This window comes from Scleropages formosus, chromosome 7 (assembly GCF_900964775.1).
Source record: "Scleropages formosus chromosome 7, fSclFor1.1, whole genome shotgun sequence".
Lineage (NCBI taxonomy): Eukaryota > Metazoa > Chordata > Actinopteri > Osteoglossiformes > Osteoglossidae > Scleropages > Scleropages formosus.
Window position 1 is genome coordinate 6,734,263 of NC_041812.1, and position 20,240 is coordinate 6,754,502.

General features: G+C 44.4%; 2 protein-coding genes across 4 annotated transcripts; one reads left to right on the top strand and one right to left on the bottom strand.

Moving 5' to 3' along the window:
• Positions 1–9,792: 9,792 nt before the first annotated feature.
• epdr1 (ependymin related 1) lies at positions 9,793–13,582 on the bottom strand. The gene is made up of 3 exons (XM_018757657.2): positions 12,981–13,582; positions 11,086–11,294; positions 9,793–10,475 (listed from the first exon to the last, which is right to left on the bottom strand). Exons 1-3 carry the CDS (start codon positions 13,244–13,246, stop codon positions 10,285–10,287), a joined length of 666 nt encoding a protein of 221 aa, XP_018613173.2. The 5' UTR covers positions 13,247–13,582; the 3' UTR covers positions 9,793–10,284.
• A 1,431-nt stretch (positions 13,583–15,013) lies between these two features.
• On the top strand, positions 15,014–18,312 carry LOC108937640 (secreted frizzled-related sequence protein 4-like). 3 transcript variants are annotated; one of them, XM_018757674.2, is made up of 7 exons: positions 15,014–15,624; positions 16,533–16,604; positions 16,724–16,789; positions 16,952–17,150; positions 17,244–17,307; positions 17,809–17,977; positions 18,066–18,312. In XM_018757674.2, the coding sequence occupies exons 1-6, from the start codon at positions 15,117–15,119 to the stop codon at positions 17,956–17,958; spliced, it is 1,059 nt and encodes a 352-aa protein (XP_018613190.1). In that variant the 5' UTR covers positions 15,014–15,116; the 3' UTR covers positions 17,959–17,977; positions 18,066–18,312. The 3 variants fall into 3 exon arrangements, with proteins under 3 accessions (XP_018613190.1, XP_018613189.1, XP_018613191.1); XM_018757673.2 differs by having other exon boundaries at positions 17,809–18,312; XM_018757675.2 differs by having other exon boundaries at positions 16,727–16,789; positions 17,809–18,312.
• Positions 18,313–20,240: the final 1,928 nt, after the last annotated feature.

Sequence of the window (20,240 nt, forward strand, 5' to 3'; positions counted from 1 at the left end):
CCGCTAAATGAATAAATGTAAATGAACTCACCTACTGAGCTGCTTTTGCACTTAATTTGCCTGTTGTCGCTTTGCTTAATGTAATTCCTCTCAGATGCTTATTTAATGAAAGAGCCCTTAAAAATACAAGGAGAGAAGAGTCAAGAGGCTGAGCAAATGTTTAAAAGGAATATATGCATGAGTGTGCAAATCAGGAGGCCCTTTAGCTCAGCAAACCTGACCCACAAGCTTGCGTGTGAGGAAAGTGTTCCTCCGCTGTGAATCCGAAGCCTCTGGTCTGCCAGACGGAAACTGCATGGTCAGACGACCTCGGCAGTGGGGTCGTTCTGTGCTCTCCACGTGGGCTCGAGCTTCCTGGAGCTCAGTCCAAACCCACCGCGCCAACCACAGCCACTGGGACCAGCTCGCTGGTGACCACTCCCAGTTCTTCTGAAGGCACGATCGGTGGGAGAAGATGTGTGGGACGTCAGCATTGCGTTGACAGCACTTACAGGAAAAGGGCATTGACAGAACTGCTGTGGTTAACGTCTCTAGTGACTTTGAGTCTGGAGCAAGGATTGTGTCTGGAGAGGCATATAAGGGCCTTGATTTAGCCGTGATACGGAACTGGAATAGCAGAGCCAGCAGAGGCCTCTTTTCAGTCCTACAGATGTTTCACACCACTGTTCACTGAACACTGTAGGAGCGGAACCACATTAAACCTGCAACTTTTATATTCAAATGTTCTTCTTCTGGAGGCCTACAATCTATACAGCATCAGGATGTTTGTAGCTGACCAGTGAAACACGATCAAGTGACCATACTGATAGACCTAAAGTACCTAAGAGTAGCTAAAGACCTCATGCTGAGTTAGTCATTGCTGCCTTTCAGATGGAATGGTACAATGGGATTGCTACTGAAAATATTAACACAGTACCAGTCAAAAGTTTGAGTTCACTTTCTGGAAGGTAATTTTTACATTACTGACAATGCTTTACTTCCAGGTCATCAGTTTGAGTTTCCTTTACCTTTCTTCTTCGCCTAAGAGATTTTGTTAAACTCTAAGGTGTCCTTCAGGTTGCTCTACGAAAGACTGTCCTACTACCCGTAGTCCTGTTAGTATGGTATACCTCTGAAGTACGATCCCCATGGACACGGTAAAGACCACCATCTGTGTGACCAGCAAAGCAGCCTTACATCACAATGCCTAGCCAATGCTGGACAGTGGAAACCCCACAGCCACAAGTCACATACTTACACTCACTGCCTTTTACAAATACTTAGTGGTTGGACCCAAATATTTCACCATTTGACGCATCAGTCCACAAGACTACCTTCCAGTCCCCAAACATACACATGGCAGGCGAGTCTGGGTTCAAGCATGACTGGTACCGCATGTCCGAGTAACCGGGGAGAGCTACGTGGTGAAAAAGACTACATGTATATATTAATATCCAGTCAGTCCTCAAAACTTTCTCTAAAGACCCAAAAGACACACCTACCCCCACCGATCCCACCATGCCTAGCATTCCTTCTTCCCTGAATAGTACAATGTCACTGTCACGCATAAGTGTGTGTGTACCATGTTGAAAAATACACTTTCCCGCAGGCACAGGGGACAAGTTAACACCCTGCAAGAGATGGTGCCAGGGAGTCGGGGTTACTGCATGCTGGAAATAATGACAAAAATGCCGACAGGCCTTTCTGAGACCATAAATATACTGCCTGGAGCTCATTAAGGGAGCAGTCATAATGATCTACTTGTCCAACTGTACCCACAGCCCACTCTAGGATGCCCCCTGCTGAAGCTGAGTCTCATCAGTGGTATAGCCCCCAGTCCATGCTCTATTACACCTAAACATGTTCCCATACCATACGCCATTACCTTACCCTCAACTTGGTGATTAATATTGATTTGAAATAAACAAAAGCCTAAATCCAACCTGAAGCCGTAACCATCGGCGATAGACTGCAGTTAACTGCCAGTAGTAACGTCATGCTGGGATGTCTGGACAGGGGTACAATCAGGAGACATGCCGTGGTTTAATCTCAGGCCATGAAATTTCATACGGGAGAGTCTGCAAAACGCCGTATCTCACCCCATTATTACCCCATCACAGCAAGAGCCGTGAACCTCCTGGGGGCCCAGCGCTGTCAAGTAAATGCAAAAGAGCAACAGACCGAAAAAGTAATCGTGCCAATTCTCAACACTGCTCTGTATCAAAATACATAAAATTTCTTTTAACTTTAGACTTTCGGTTCATTTTAATTTTGAATTATTAGCTTGAGTTAACTGCGCACACACAAGACGGTAATTTGTCTTGGTTCACTGGGATCGAAAAAAAAAAAAAAAACCCCGGCGTGTCCTCTGAAAACAATACAAAAGAAATTGAGCCAAAACCATGTTTGGCTGCACAAATAGCCTGTTTTATTATGATTTATAGAACAACACGAAGAAAACCAATTCTTTGCGGCACGAAGACTTGGGGTTGAATGCATATGGTCGAATAATCGTTTCATAAATGCATTCGGATTACTGAGCTACACGGAAAGACTGTGCAATCTTTCTTACCAGTGTAGTGTTTGGGAGAATTTAAAGTTTAGTTAGCACTAACAAATGTTGTTCAATACAATAAATCGATGATACAAAACAAAATGTGCCTGAATCCATAGAGAAACTATAGACAGAAATGTGGAACTCTGGGAAATGGGAATTTGCATTTACATTTACATTTACATTTATTCATTTAGCAGACACTTTTCTCCAAAGCAACGTACATCTCAGAGAAAATACAATGTGCAACCATCATTGAGGGATTAATTATTAAATTGGATTAAAATACAGGACATTCATTTCAGCAGTTTGCCTGGAATGAGGACTGTGAAGTATGCTAGGGTGACTCTAGTGGGTTTGAGGTTCGAGTGCCTTCCAAACTTCATCAATCACCTCTAGGGCAGCATGGTGGCATAGTGAGAAGCGCTGCCGTCTCACAGCGCCTGGGTGGTGCGAGAGAACGTGGGGTTGATCCCTGCTCAGTCTGTGTGGAGTTTGCATGTTCTCCCCGTGTCTGTGTGGGTTTCCTCTGGGTGCTCTGGTTTCCTCCCACACTCTAAAGACATGCTGGTCAGGTTCCCCCATAGTGTGTGAGTGACACAGAGAGTGTGTGTGTCCCACTGATGTATAGATGAGTGACCCAGTGTAAGTAGTGTATCTAGCAGTGTAAGTCACCATGGTGAATAAGGTGTGTGGGCTGGTAACATTACAAAGAGTTCATTGGAAGTGGCTTTGGAGAAAAGTGTCTGCTAAGTGAATAAATGTAAATGTAGTTAAACAGCTGTGGTCTGTTCTGCTTTGCTTAGAGTGTCACCCACACAGCTGTAGGTGAAAACTGATAAACAGACTTCTGAGTCTGTGCTTTTTCGGGATGGAACCTGGAGCCAGGAGAGTGAAAACGAGTGGCACGTCCACAGCATCCAGAGCGGAGGTGGTTACTCTAGACAACTGGTAGTGTAGTGATTAGAGTTGATCCCTTTGGACCTAAAGGTTGTAGCTTCAATCTCTGGCTATAGTACTCTTCAGCAAGGTACTTACTCTCAGCTGCTCCTGTAAATTACCCAGCTGTGTAAATAATTATAACCTTAACATTCTAAGTTGCTTTAGAGAAAAGTGTCAGATAAGTGTGTGTTCAACCCTCCTGAGCTGTTTTTGAATTAAGTAACTGAGAAAAAACCAACAAGGAAAAAATGTATCTGAGATTTTTCTCCAAAGCAACTTACAATGTTAAAGTACCTATAACTATTTACTCATTTATACAGGTGGGCAATTTTACTGGAGCAATTCAGGGTAAGTACCTTGCTCAAGGGTACTACAGCTGGAGGTGGGATTCGAACCAGCGACCTTTGAGCCTACAGTACCAGCTGCCCCCCTAATTGCATAAAAATAGAAATAAATGTCACTGCTCTGTTGTTCTCCTCTGACCAACAGAATATGGCAGCATTATTTCTAAAACTGCACCAAACTTTGCTTATATTTTTGTTTTCGAAGCTGAGAGCGCAGCCTTGACGTTCTCGCCATTCTTCTCGTCGCGCATTTTTCCTGGACTCGCAGTTCTCGGTGTGTGGAGAAAACGTCCACATCAACAACAATTCCCTCAAACTTGTATATTCAACTTTTGAGAAGAAACGGAAAACTAGGTTTCGCGTTGTGGTTTGCGGCCTGTAAATTTCCAAGAAATGTCCTGTCGGCCGCACCATCCTCTTTTGGGAAACGTGTTTGGGAGCGTTTGACAAACATGGGCTGTTGGTGGTGAAGAGCTTCCCCGCTGTTTTCTGACCAAAATAAAACGGTGCAAAACGGTGCCGCACTAGCGGCACAGGACACCTAATGCAATTAAAATCATTGACATTTCTCCGTACGATACTTGGACGGCTCTTATTGTAGTGTTTACAGCAATTACAGCAGTGTTGTGACTTTAAATGCCTACTTGCCGACACAGTAAATCAGAGGCGCTGAACGTTTTCGGCCGAGGGCCACGATCATAATTGTGAACTGGTTCGAGGGCTGACGTGTTAAAAAAAACACAATAAGTCACATACTGAATCGTAAAAGTCCATATTAAAAAAATATGTTTCATTGTGTTTTATTTAGGTCATTCGAGTCTGTGTATGTATAACTATAGATTTATCATTATAAAATTCAGTAGGATTTATGTTGCACATCCCTGCACTCATGTACTTTTGCTTCTGTTTTTCAGGGTGTTCACAGCATTCAGATGTGGGTCAGCTGTTCTAGCAGGGGGTGCAGTGGGTTGGACCGGGTCCTGCTCTCCGGTGGGTCGGGGGTTTGAGTCCCGTTTGAGGTTCCTTGCAACAGACTGGCGTCCCGTCCTGGCTGTGTCCCCTCCCCCTCCAGCCTCACGCCCTGAGTTGCTGGGTTAGGCTCTGACTCCCAGCAACCCCACATGGGTCAAGGGGTTTCAGATGATATGTGTGTGTGTGTCATTGGTTGTATTTATTTATTTAGCTGACACTTTTCTCCAAAGCGACTTACAATGTCAAGCTACCTATAATGATTCATTCATTTATATAGGCAGGTAACTTTACTGGAGCAATTCACGGTAAGTATCTTGTTCAAGGGTACTAGAGCACTAGGAGAGATTGAAGCGGGCAGCAACTCAAACCACTACGCTATTAGCTGCTCCTATTAATTAATAGACGACTTTTAAAATAAACGTAACGAAGCGTAAAAGAAGGGGCATTTTCATCCTCTTTAACCAGATGTCCAGCCGACCACATTCAGAAAGGCCTTATCCAGGTACAGAGAGCTGGGAAGTACAGATAGCACTTCCTGGAAGGCGTGGCAGCTCATCACAAGTCTCACACACACACACTATAAGGAAAGGTAGAGTATGAGCAGCAGGTACTAAAATAGTCCAGCATCTGCTGTACCACCCATGATCAAGGTAACTTACCCTGAATTGCACCAGTGAAGATACCCTACAGTACAAATGGGTAAATCACTGCAAGTAGTCTAACCCAATATTATAAATTGCTTTGGATGAAGGCATCAGCTGAATAAATATTAATAACAGTGAGGGCCAGCGCACGTGAACTGCATGTCAATGCACTGCGGTAATAAATCTGGTGGAGGATGCAAAGTCCGGCAGGCATAGCCGGGGTCGGACGTGCGAGGCGAAAGCACCGTGAGACTCAGCAGGGTGCTTTTAGGAGAGAAACCTCACACGTTGAGACTCAAAGGAAAAGCTCCGAACGCCGACAGGCCAGAAAGTCGCGAGAGTCACATGTTTGTAAGCGAAAGCAGCCGGTGCATGTAAGGCACCGGGGAGATGATGATCGTGACACAGAGCAAACTGAAAACACATGCGTTATTGCACGATTGACACGATTCCAAGCAAGTGAAGTAACTGTCAGCGATCTCCTAAAAATATACCGGCCAAGACTATTCCTGCTTTTGGAGATTGTTCTGTATTTTAAATGCCTCCCCGACGGCCGTCCGTCCCCGTTTTTTAGCATTCGCTTTCAACGCTTTCAGACAATTCCGAGCTCTTGAAAAAAGTCGGGTGCAATTTTTTTTCCCCCCAACTTCCACGTTCTTCTGTAGAGGCTGGTTGCTGATGAACTGTAACGCTTCTTAATTTGACCCCCCACCTTATTTTCGCCAAACAAAAAGGCTGTTTGTTTTTTTTGTCCTCCAATTAAAGTTGGATTTTTTTCCCTCCTCCTTAAAAACGACTTTCACTAAGCGTTTGGCGGTCCGCTGGCATCCGATCGGCTGCGGGTCACAAGTTTGAGCCGTATTTTCTTACCGTTACTAGAACTGTAAATCTACCATCCTTCTGGTGACTCATGGGCCTGAGGACATTAACAGCGACGGCACGGTCCAGACTCCGCGACAATTTATTTACTTGCTTCGTTTCTTTTCCTCGGAATTTCTGCTCCCCCTCCTCGGTCCACCTTCTAAACCATAATTGGCGTTTCAACTGGCTGGGGTTTTCGATCACAAATTGATCACAGCTGGACCCACAGAAAGCCCACAGGCATTACGTTCAGGATGGGAGCAGGGTGTTCCCCTCCTGCTGCGATACAAAATAAATAATAGATAAAAATATGTACACTTGTTAAAAACATGTCACCATTGCTGTCCTTCATTACACGTGAGCAAAGAGAGAAAGCCGATTTAAAAACACGATATCCTTCTAATACTGTATTCTCAACATATACAGAGCTGCTTGGAAGTATATGAACTCTATAAGGATGGTGAGTATTCTTGCATAAAATCAAAGAAGTCTAAAGACATGCTGTTCAGGTTCCCCCATAGTGTGTGAGTGACACAGAGAGTGTGTTCCACTGATGTATGGATGAGTGACCCAGTGTAAGTAATGTATCTAGCAGCGTGAGTCTTCGGGTGCTCTGGTTTCCTCCCACAGTCCAAAGACATGCTGGTCAGTTTCCCCCATAGTGTGTGTGTTCCACTGATGTACGGATGAGTGACCGAGTGTAAGTGGTGTATCTAGCAGTGTAAGTCACCTCGGTGAATAAGGTGTGTGGGCTGGTAACACTACATAGAGTTCATTTGAAGTCACTTTGGAGAAAAGCATCTGCTAAATAAATACATGTAACTCACAGACACACACACACATTTTCTGGACCGCTCGTCCCATACGGGGTCGCGGGGAACCGGAGCCTAACCCGGCAACTCAGGGCGTAAGGCCGGAGGGGAAGAGGACACATCCAGGACGGGACGCCAGTCCGTCGCAAGGCGCCCCAAGCGGGACTCGAACCCCAGACCCACCGGAGAGCAGGACCCGGTCCAACCCACTGCGCCACCGCACCCCCTAAATAAATACATGTAACTGTAAATAAGATATTAAAAGAAATCTGTTATATCTCGCAATAAATGTAAAAAATAAATAAAAGACTATGATTTACACCTCTGATTCTACTTACCTACTTGGTGTAACCGATGCATGTTGGGCTTCACTTATTTTTGCATCTGCACTACTTGGGTGTTTCTGCTACGCACACGATTCCTCTAAAGCAACATGTGGAATTGGTCGTTACGCACCTATTGTGTCACATAAGGAAGACTCCTCTTAAATATCCATGTTGTGGTAAAACTAAAGGACACAAGGGGTTCTCATACTTTGAAGCTGCACTTCATGAATCAGATCTCATGACGTATTGGTTTCCATTTCTTCAGGCTGGCTTTTCTCGTCTATGACCATCTTTTTGTTAAACAAGGCGTGGTGTCCGCAATAAAATCCTTTTATTGCTCTACCGTTCATAGTGGTAGATTTTCAAGTAGTGATAAATTAACAGCTATAAATTGATTAAAAAGCGATTCCAAACGACTCCAGTTAACACTGAGAAATGATGCCTTTAAGTTATTTCTGGGCCGAATTTTTACACGGCATCGGTGCATTTCACACAGCTCACGTTCGGAGATGCATTCAGCATAGGGAAAATGTGGAAAATAGGTTCTATTAATACCGATCTTGAATTTTCGAAGAGAGAAAAATGTGTTTAATGAAGCTGCTCTGCGGCGTGGATAGTTTCCCCTGGTGCTGCAAGAACTGCTGCGTAACCATCCCACAAATCTCTGTACGTGAGCAGAACGTAAAGACCGGAAGACACCTAATTGAGACCTACATAAACTGTTTAGAACACAAGCAGCTGACATTCCGATCACATTTATTTAGCTGATGCTTTTCTCCAAAGTAAATTATAATGTTAAGGTTGCAATTATTACAAGCTTACAGTAATTTACCCATTTATACAGCTGGGTAATTTTACTGGAGTAATTTAGGGTAAGTACCTTGCTCAAGGATACTACACCTAGAGATAGGATTTAAACCTGTGACCTTTTGGTCCAAAGGTAGTAGCTCTAACCACTAGGCTTCCAGCTCTCCCTATGGCCGGTGTTGTATTTACCATGGTTTTAGGGTTATAAAAATCTGTCTGTCAAATTTGTAGAAATAAGAAATGTATAGTGACGAGTTTTTAATTTTGCAGAGCAAGGTCTTGACGACTCTCTGGTTGATGTTTTCAGCCAAACAAAAATGACCGAGAGCGTCGGACTCAACAAAATGACGAAACTAACAAAAAAAAAAAAAAAAAAGCAATAATAATCATTTTGGCCGGGAGAGACAAATAACCGTATGATTTCAGCAGCACAAGCATCTGTAAAGTTTTATTTGCTGTGTTAATTAACAAATATCCCATTGTTTCCCCCCATCTGCACTTGAGCAATACTCCATTAGCTGTTGCAAAGACGGACTTTTGGACTCGCGTGCCAGCAGGGACAGCGGCCAACGGATCACGCGGTTCTCTAGGCTTCGCTCAGAGCAAACTTTTGATTCGCAGCCCTGGAGTTTTGCAATTATCTCCAACTTTTTGCCATTTTGATTTTTGGGGTAACAGCTTACAACTAATAACAGTGCTGTCTGGGTGACTCATCAATAATGACAGTGCGATGATTTACGCAGCGGCTGTACGGTTTTCCGAAAGCACTAATAATGAATATCGCTATACTTCCTATTGAAAGGAGCCGACCCAGCCACCGGCGCTTTAACCTCAACGCTGTAAAACCTGGGTTCGAATCCTTGCTTACACTGTTCCACCTCTTCATTTGAACTACTTGAACTGATACAGAAAGAAAAGAAAAGAGAAAAAAAAAAAAAAAAAAATCACCCCTCTCTCACGGCGAACTGGAGCCAAGCCCGGCAGCACAGGGCGCAGGGCTGGAGACACACCCAGGATGGGATGCCAGTCTGTTGCAAAGCACCCCACATGGGACTTGAACCCCAGAGACACCACTGAGCACAACCCAGCCAAACCCGCTGAGCCACCGCACCCCCAAATTACCCTGCTGTATAAATTAATTAATCACTAAGTAGCTTAGTGACCAAAACCTAAGTGTGAGCCAAATCAATGACTACATGTAAAATGCAAGTGCAAAAGAAATAATATAATAAAAAAAAACATAATAAAAATTTGACTGAAATGCACGTCACTTGTGCAGCGGATTTTATTACAGGTGAGAGGGAAAAACATATAACGTTAACAGCAGCTATCATTGCAAATTTCAGCTTCAATAAAATAACCACCATTAAATTTCATTAAAAAAAAAAAAAAAAGTCAGTCAGTTGCAAGTGGACCGTTTCAGTAGCCAAATGCACTAAAGGATTAGCGTTTCAGTGCAATTTACGATTTATAGAGCTTAAGCTTACAGTATTTCGCCAACTCACCTCAAGACAGCAGCAAGGGCAAAAATCATTAACTAGCGAAAAAAGCTAGCAAATATACATTTTAATCTAAGTTCTATCACTACGATTGCGCTCGTACACAGAAGCAGGTAATATACGTTTATCCATCTTCTCGGATTAATACAGAGGTAGTGATTACCGCGACAGACCAGAGGGACACGCTGAGATTTTATTTCTTCAAACCCATTCAGGAGGCACCAAGATTCATTCTCTAACTCGCCCTTAAAGTTCCAGTGGAAATAAAAGTAAACTTGATAAACATGCTGCTATCTGTGTGCTACAGTAAACCCCACCGTGACCAATGCGGTTAAGCTTCGTCCGGAAGGGAACCATCTCTGGACTTGTATCAAACGACATGCCAGCGACGTGGGCTTTCCATCACTAAGAGACTAACAAGCATTTCTTACAGCTTCTATGCTCTTTTGCAGCCTCCTCCCCCAGACCCCCCACAATGAGAGCTAGGTGCGTCATAGGTGTACGACTCGAGCGCGTCTCCGTGTCCCCCCGTGGACACGGACGCTCAACAGCCTCGGCCCATCCTCTCGGCCCCGGCGGACCGGCACGACTCGGGCGGGGTGAACACGCCGGGGTCGCTGATCCCCAGCTGTAGGTCGAAAAAGCGGGTGGAGGTCGTCACGCTGCTGTTCCTCGTGTAGGTCTCCTGGACCGGGTAGCAGTCCTTTACCGTGTAGACGCCCACCCAGGCTTCATCTGCAGGGAGGAAGCAGAGAAGAATTTGCAGCCAAGCAACTGAGCTAGCGATCCGTGCTGCTCCGCTGTCGTTTTACTGGCCGGATGTGCTAGACCTCTGCTTTTAGAAGCTGGAAGACTATGCAGGTATGGACCGGGAAAGTGAGGAAAACACCGTGACAATCGCACTATTTGTACTATACATAGAGAATGTGGAAACGGTAACAGCAGGGCCACATGGACAAATAAGCATGAAGCTCATTCACATCCATTGACATTTATTTACTTAGCAGACACTTTTCTGCAAAGCAGCTTCCACTGAACTCTATGTAGTGTTATCAGCCCACACATCTTATTCACCGCGGTGACTTACACTGCTAGATGCACTACTTACACTGGGTCACTCATCCACACATCAGTGAAACACACTCTCTTTGTCAGTCACACACTATGGTGAACCTCAACAGCATGTCTTTAGAGTGTGGGAGGAAACCAGAGCACCCGGAGGAAACCCACAGAGACATGGGGAGAACATGCAGACTCCACACAGACTGAGCGGGGATTCAACCGACGTCCTCTAGCACCAACCAGGTGCTGTCCAGGACACGCGGTCGCATGTTTTCCTACTTACTTTTGCGTGCGGGCTTCCTGTCCGACCATTCCTGCACCTCGATCATGTCGCCCGGCCCGCCAATGAAGTACTGGTCTTCGTAGGTGGAGTTGTCTGGAATATCGTACGGATCCCACGGTTCCGTCAGAGCGATTTTCGAGCACGCTTTGGTGACTTGCTCGATTTGGAACATCACGGCATTCTGGTACAAATAGATATATTCAAAGTACCTAAGAAGAAAGAGCAACAAGATTTTAAGAAGCTTTAGAAGAATCACACACAGATAAAGTCACCCATTTAATAACGGCTATGACAACGTCTACGACGTCTTTTCCGCAGCCAACAGAACCGGCAATGGTTTCACTGCTGGAGGGAAAAAAGGACATTTGAGCAAAGTTCAATCAAGGACAAGACGGACTCTCAGCATTTACCTAAAACTGCCAATTTTAATGTGGATTTCAACTCTATATACATAATCAGTTCTGCTACAGTTTTCGTTTTGTGGGTTTCATCTCTTTGATGTTTCACAGACTCAACTGCAAATGGAAATAATTGAGGAAGTAATAAATTCACAGGCATGTACTCGAGCGACTAGTGACCATAGGTACTGGAAGACACCCACAACGTTCTTTGAAAACAACTGTAAAAAAATAAGAAACATAAGTGGATGGAGTCATTCTCAATACTTATAATTTTGTTTTTGAGCCTTTATTCTCATGTGCGAGTTGAGCTGGCTGTTCCAGTCGGTGCTGACATGCGACCGGAGATGCTTGGCATTCGGTCCAACACTTTGCTTAAGATCCCAGCGATGATAAAGTCGCACGCAGATGACTGCAGACAGCTCAGAACATGGAACCTTCCAGAATACTTCTCATATCCAACTGCAGCTCATCACATTAATATGCATACCGCAGAATTACTCAAAACATGTGTCTCGGTTCAGAAGAGTCTGTATTACATGGGAAATAAAATATTGTGTGAATATGAGCCAGAATAAATGGACAAAAACTGAAGCAAAGAAAACCATATGACCCGACATCTCTACCAAATCAAATCACTGAGAATATAAAAGATGTGCAACACCACTGGAATGCTTGAAATACTAACACAGTGAATCAAGAAACGGCAAAGAAAGGAAGAAAATTACTGTTTCAAAGAATCTGGTCAGTGGCTTTGTTCAAGGTTTGCGCAGCTAAAAATGTAGTTAAATAATGTCAATTCTTTGCATCAAAATTAAAGAACTGAATTTGACCAGAAGAGCAAAACATATAAAAAGAACTAAGCTACATACATGTATATTATATATAAAATAGTCAATTATATATTTTATTTCACAATGACTTGCAATGTGAGGATTAACAAATTAACACATTTGTGCTTTGAAGGTACATGATGATTATAATAACAAGGAAGACAATGCGGTTAACACACAACTTTTTTTTTTTTAATTAAGTGTCCTTTGTAATCAAATGCTGTGTACTACGAAGCATTTAAATAATAAGCCAGTAAAAAATTTTGATTTCATGTCCGAACGGTGTTATAGATAATGACGCCACACTCGGGAGAAACTACATTTCCCACAACCCCGTCTTTCCCAGAATGCACCGGTACCAAAAACAGACGGTCCTATAATTTAAGTTACCCAGACTGTTACATAAAGAAAAACTTCCTGGATCAAAGCAATATATTTACAACACACCTTAACACACACAACGTGATGCGCATGTTTGCTTTACAAAAAGGGCGACACTTTTTTCCTCTTCTTTATTTTTTTTTACCACTGACTGTCCGTGGGACACGTACCGTTATTCTCACTGAGTGACTGCAACAACAACACACACGCTGGACTATGATTATATATATGTGCGGTAATTAATGGAGCGCGTCCCGCCGTCCGTGCGTGCGTACGTACGTACTTCTTGCAAGGCACGTGCCCCCTCTTCTCCTCCAGCACGCGGATCCTCTGGTTCTCTCCATCATAGGACATCATGGCCCGGTTGTTCCTCCCCGTGCTGTGCTCGTACTCCACCGTCCGGCCCTCCCACTGCATGGGCGCCTGGCACGGCTGCACCGGCGGCGGAGCCCCGGCCCAGACGCGCCGGAGCCCCGAGGAGGGCGCGGCCGACACGCACAGGGCAACGGCGACGGCCGCCGCGAGCGCACAGACACCGCACGAGCGCATCTCGGCTGGCGGGACGCAGGGTTCGTGCTGCACTCGCGCTGCAGACCGCGCGGCGTCGGGACTGCGCGTGACCGCACCGGAGCTTGGCGTCCCCCCCCCGCGAGGAGCTAAGCGAGCGCGCGCAGCCCATCCGTCACACGCAGCGCGGAGGAGCGAAGCAGCCGCGTCGTCACGTGACACAGACCCCTCGCGGCAACGCTCATTAGTTCCTAATTGCACTAATAATTACACTGCAAATATCACGTCCCGTAAACCCTAACCCGTTTTCACACATTTACACATATTTCAGTGTATATACTATATACTGCATGATTCTAAAGTATATTGATAAAGTACTCAGTGCAGAACAGGGTGTGCGCAGAATATTTACGAGTACAGTCCTATATGAAATATGTCATATGAAAATAGTGTATTTGTAGTCGTTGTTTTTTGGATGTTTCTAACTGAATGCGCGATCTGTATATGTCCGTTAATTTTAAAAACATGCTGTCGATGTTCATCTCTGTCACCTAGTAGATTCAGGTCTAGTAGTTACAGTAATTATTATTATTATTATTATTATTATTATTATTATTATTATTATTATTATTATTATTCCACTGTTGGGAATCGCACACATCCTGTGCAAAGTGCTTAGATGAATTTACTTGGTAGCTTTTGAGATCTGATTTGATTAAGAAACACTTGACATGTTTGACTGATAATAAATTACTAATTATTACTAATAATAATACTAATAATCGGCTAACGCCTTTGCCAAGCCGATTTGAAATACTGTAGAGGACCTCAGTTCTACTACATTACTATGGACCAGAAAGTACATAAAATATTTTTCTCCTTCGGTTTGGCTCCGATGTGGTGGAATGACCTCCCTCTCTCACTCAGAACTGCTGAATCTCTCTACATTCTCCTCTTTCGGACTCACTTCTCCCCTGATCTCGTAAGTGCACGATAAACATGTACTTGTTTGTGTGTAATTTTTAAATAAACTTTTTAACTATGGAATAGTCTTTATCATATGTAGTTGCTCTTGTGATGTGTACTAGTTCATATGATGGAATGTGACAAATTGACTGTACTATGTAATCACATATTCCCAAATCTCTCCATCTGTTGTTTTAATACACTCTCTGTATTTTTTTTCTGATACGTACATCTCTTTGGAGAAATGCGTCTACTAAATGAGAAATGAATGAAAATAAAAAATAAACATTGTTAATGTAATATCACTGAAGGTGTGAAAAGCACCTAAACGTGTTAAACCTGCCTCTTATTTTTCCTGAGGGCGCCTCAGCCTGTTTGCTCAACTTTTAAAGACATTTGGCATTAATGCACATACTGAGCATATAGTGCGTTGCGATCATAAAAGTGTCGCCGGACCCCATAACCAACCGCACATGATCATGAAACAAGAGGTAATAATTAAAATTAATTCCACCACGACCTTGTTACTGTGTTTCATGTGTCGTAGGAACTGTACAATGTTAAGAAGCAGCGCTATAAAAGTGGCCCCGTGCCGCGCGCGTCAAGATGCCCCTCACTCGTTAATTGGGTCGCGACGCGTTGTGGGATCGCAGCCCATCGCTCCAGCTGGGTGTCGCGAGCCGACGGCGCGCGTGTGAGCGAAGATGAAAAGTGAAGAGCCTGGAAAATAATTCACGAAGGATGCCAGCAAACGCAGCAAGGGAGGGGGAAAAAAAAAAAAAAAAAAAAAAAACGTGGCGTGTCCTGCGGTGTCCGTCCCACGTTCACCGAGGACACTATAACTCCACGAAGCGCGCGGCGTCCGCGACTTCCACGCGCCGAGGAGACACCTGGTCGGGAGACGGACACCTTCCGCGCCTGATTTAGTCAACATTCCCAGCGGTAGATGTTGCAGGGCTTCGTGACGGGAGCGCGCGTCGAGGGCGCCGGGCTGGACATGCGCTGGGTGGCCACGTGCGCTCTGTGCGCGTGGATCATGTGCGCGGCGGTGTGCGGGTACGCGCCCGCCGGCCCCTGCGAGCCCGTGCGCATCCCCATGTGCAGCTCGATGCCGTGGAACATCACGCGGATGCCGAACCACCTGCACCACAGCACGCAGGAGAACGCGGCGCTCTCCGCCGAGCAGTACGAGGAGCTCGTGCGCACCGGCTGCAGCGCGAGCCTGCGCTTCTTCCTGTGCGCCATGTACGCGCCCATCTGCACGCTGCCCGAGTTCGTGCACGAGCCCATCAAGCCGTGCAGGGCGGTGTGCCGGAGTGCGCGCGACGGCTGCGAGCCCGTGATCCAGCGGTACAACCACAGCTGGCCGGAGAGCCTCGCGTGCGACGAGCTGCCCGAGTACGAGCGTGGGGTGTGCATCTCGCCGGAGGCCATCGTGAGCGACGCGCACCACGGTCAGTTTATACACAGTATAAATAATATATATTCCACACACATATATATATATAATATATGTATATATATACACGGGCCATCCAGCTGACATGTATGCATACTGTGTATATATATATATATACAGTATATGAAACTCTAAAATCCACCAAAACTTAAATCTTCTGAAATATAATATATATATATATATATATATATATATATATATACTCATATACACATACAGGATATACATATATATACTGTATATGTGTGTGTGTACATCCTGTATGTGTGTGTATATATATAAATACATACTGTATACACACATACAGGATTTTACAGGATTGAAGTTTTAGAGGGTTTTTGTTTCATATATACGCATGAAAAAATATGAAATTTTATTGTTCTAAAACTTATGGATTTACAGTATTTATAATCGCCATATGGACATTCATAGCTAAATTAAGTTACAAATAAATACATGTCTTTGACTCAGAAAATTAATCTTTTATTAATTCCTATTCAGATTTTAACATAGGATATGAGGTGGACTTATAATAATATTCATATGCATACTGTAGAAATAACAAACCTTTTTATTTAATTAACACACTTTTACAGTTTAAGAAACCTTTTTTTATTTAGTTGAAACTTATACCGCACGTATATATAACGGCTCTCCATAATAATTAAGATTCTCTTCTGTTATTATGTATCTGATGATCATTGTCTCATGTCCTGTGCTGAATGAAAGTATCACATTTCAAATTGCTGCATTTATGCATTTTGACAGATGTTTTCAACTCAGAAGGAGACCCTGCCAGACTTAAACTCCCTTTTTTCAGGGGGAAACGTTTTAAAGACTGATAAAAAAAAGTGAGAACGCCCTGTTTATAATGAGTATTACATATATTTTACACCACCCCAGATGTGCAAATGGACAATTATTCCATGGACGGCCTGCTGGACGGCTCACACCCTTCAGAGTGCACAAGTACCGGTCAGTGTCCCGTGCAAGAAATGTCACATTAACTAGTAACAAGACTTGAACGTCTGGGTTGGTTTGACAAATTGAACATGAGAAAATGTTTTTTTTTTAAAAAAAGTGCCTGTTTCCAGCAGACTGCACGTGCAGCACCGTGAAACTGACCCTGTCGACCTACTTGAAAAAGAAGTTCGACTACGGCAAGTAAAACCGGACTTTACACTCAGTAAATCACTGCTGTGTCACTTCTCTCCGGAGCAGCTTAAAATGTTAGGTTTGTGCTCTAAGCTACTTCACTTATTTACCCACTTCATCCAGCTGGGTAATTACATTTTTTTGCACACGCGTATTTATGTCCGCAGTTATTCATGCAAAAGTAATAAGCTTCAGTCGGACCGGTTGCCGAGAAATGACCATGGTTGTGGTGGTGAAGGAGGTCTTCAGGTCCACGTACCCCATCCCCCGTGCTCACGTGCCCCTGTTCACCAACTCGTCCTGCCTGTGTCCCGAGCTGCAGGTCGGCCATGAAGTCATTATAATGTGCTTCGAGTGGCAGTCGAGGTAAGGTAAACTGCTGTAAAACTGGGTGCAAAAATAAAATTGGTGTAATTTATTTCCAAAAAGCAGACACCTTTACTGTATGTGTGACTGCAGGCTGATGCTTCTGGACAGTTGTTTTGTGGAGAGTTGGAAGGACCAGCTGAGGACGCGGTACAAGGTAGGACGCGTGTCGACGGAGTGAACCCGCCGAAGGACGGTTCAGCCGCACGCTGCAACTGCCCCGGGTTTCAGCTGGGTTCATTTGGGCAGCACGATGGCACAGCGGGTAGCGCTGGCACCGCGCATCTCCTGGCCTGTGGATTCAGACTGGGGTTCAAATCTGGCAAAGGCTGTGTGGCGTTTCTATGTTCTCCCCATGTCTGCCTTGGTTTGCACCGGTTGCTCTGGTTTCCTCGCACACTCCAAAGACGTGTTCCGTGGGAATCGGCAACTCTAAACTGCCCTGAATGTGTGTGTGTGTGTGTGTGTGTGTGTGTGTGTGTGTGTGTGATTACCCTGTTATGCACTGCCATCCCGTCCATGGTGCACTCTGCCTCAAGCCTTATTTTCCAGGATAGGCTCCATACCACCTGGACCCTGCACTGCACAAGTGGTTATTGATAATGAGTGGGCTGTTGTCCATGGTCCTCAGTGAGTAAAGCCAAGTCCTCCGTTGCAGAGGTGGGAGGAGCGGCTGCAGGAGCAGCAGAAACGCGGCTCCAAGAGGAAGTCGAAGGGCAGCCCGGCGAAGACCGGAAAGCCAAACAGGAACGGCAAGGGGAAGAGCGCGCAGCGGCCGAAGCGGCTCAAAAGCCCCGAACCGTCCTAAACCACAGACCCCGGACAAGGTTCAAGCTCTGGTTTCACTTGTTTAAAAAAAAAAAAAGATGCGTTTTTCACTTTCAAACCAAAGGTTAACAATGTCGTCTTTTTCAGTTTGCTGCTTCGCTGTCGTTGTTCCGCTGCATCGATGTGCCCCGTTCACATGGCAACGCGCTTTACGTGGGCCGCTTCAAAAACACGGAGTAGCGTTTTATTTTTACCGTGTTTAGCCTTACAGAAATTTTTAATGAAGGACCACAATTGCTGGTGATTTTGGTGACCCAACGGTTGCTTTCCGAAACATAATACATTTTGCTACATTGTGTTATTTATATCATTAGAAATAAACATGATAAATGGGTGTGGTCATTATTAATGGTTATTTTGCCATTAATTGTCCCTATTGTGGCATTTGTGTTGTTTCATTAAAACTCACCTCGTTTGATGAAAATACCGCAGGCCGACACTGACAGACGCCCTTGTGGCCGCTACTAGTTTGCTCTCCACTGTACGGCCCAGTCCTTACTGGCATTTCAGAGAAAATGAAATGTAAAAACTTGGTGTAACACAAAGTATCTTTTTTTGCTACTATGTTCAGAGCATCATATCATATTCTGCTCAACTTTTTTTTAATACCAAAGTAGTTTTTTTTAAATGAGGGATGAGTGTTGCTTCTATTTTGACTGTTTATGAATAAGTTGTTGTTTTTACTTAATTTTAATACCATGACATAAACAGCTGCCGTGTGTTTCAGTTTTCAATAATTAAATCTTCAATAAACGCCTAGAAAAAGGTTTTCCCACCAACTGTGTGACTCCTGTTGGCAATAATATACTGCTTATACGATACCTAAGTAAAACATGGCTAAGGGTGGGTTGTCAGTTCATCAGTTCATGGGCAACACATCAAAATATTAACGACAGGGATGTAAAAATTGTTTAATATTGCTGGGTTAGTTAAAGACTGAAGGAAACTGCATAAGACTGCAGCAGCACACACGATACAGTGGTGACGTACATACAAGTGTATGAAAAAATAATGACAAGAGAAAAAATGGGCAGTTTATTCTTATTATTTTAGTATTATTATTAAAAATTCCATTTAGATTCATAGCCAAATGCATTACACTGGATATAGTGGTAAACTGCCACTGAGTGCTCTGCAGTTGCTCAGGAAGTGGAACTGGACAAGGATTTAATAACGATGGTGTTGAAATTGTGTAAGAAATTGATTTAATGATATGTGATGCAAATACAGGCCTGAATTCATATGAGGACACTGGATAGCAAAAGTTTCTGCAAGAGGATGAGGTAATGGTTATTATACATGAAGGCAAGGTAAATTTCAGGGTAATAAAGGTATATTTGAGCTTCAGCAGTGGAGTGCAGTGATTGACACAACCGGTGAAATAACTGTGTGTCTTTAAAGACCCCTTTATCGCCTAACAGTTGATCCGATTTGGGTTCACATCCGCACTGACCAGTTTGTCAGTACTGACCACTTCACGGTCAGGGCTCGGCTACATTTACAGGGTCTTACAAGGCCTTGGCTGTGAGTGCGGAAGAACCGCTTCGTAGAAACTCCCATTACAGACGTTACAGACGTTTTGCTGAAGTTTTCTTGGACTGTCAAAATATGATTGAATCCAATGACGTGCTCTTAGTACTGAGAAGTGTGAGTCACTGAAAAGAGGTTTCTCCTCATGCCTCGCACTTGTGATCAACCTCCCATGATGTTGTTTGAGGACAAGGGCTTCTGTGGGCCAGCGATCTACGAACAGCCCCAGCGCAACCAGCAGCGTCCGTCCGCGAAGAACTGTGAGACGCATCCGGGGGTACGAGTAACCAGTCCCTGTTCGATATTTCCATGTATTTATACAGTGATCCCTTTTCTGGAGCTTGCGTGTTCTCCCCATGTTTGCGTGGTTTTCATCCACTCGCTCTGGTTTCCTCGCACAACTCAAAGGCGTGTTTCGGGGGAATCGGTGACTCAGTGTGTGCACGCGCGTATGCGATTGCCCTTCGATGGACCGGTACTGCGTCAAGGAGGTGTATCCTGCCTCACGGCCTCTGTTTCCAGGATAGGCTCTGGACCACCATGACCCTGCCCTGGGCATCATGGATGAGTTATACTAAGAAGGGCTGTGCTCAAGATGGTAGCTGAGGAAAACATGAAGGCACCAGAAAAAGAATATTCTGGTTAGAATTACGAAATATAATTAGAATAAAATCATGTATGCCAGACCCTTTGGGTAAACGAACGGGCTTTCTTTTAGCACAGTCAAACAGA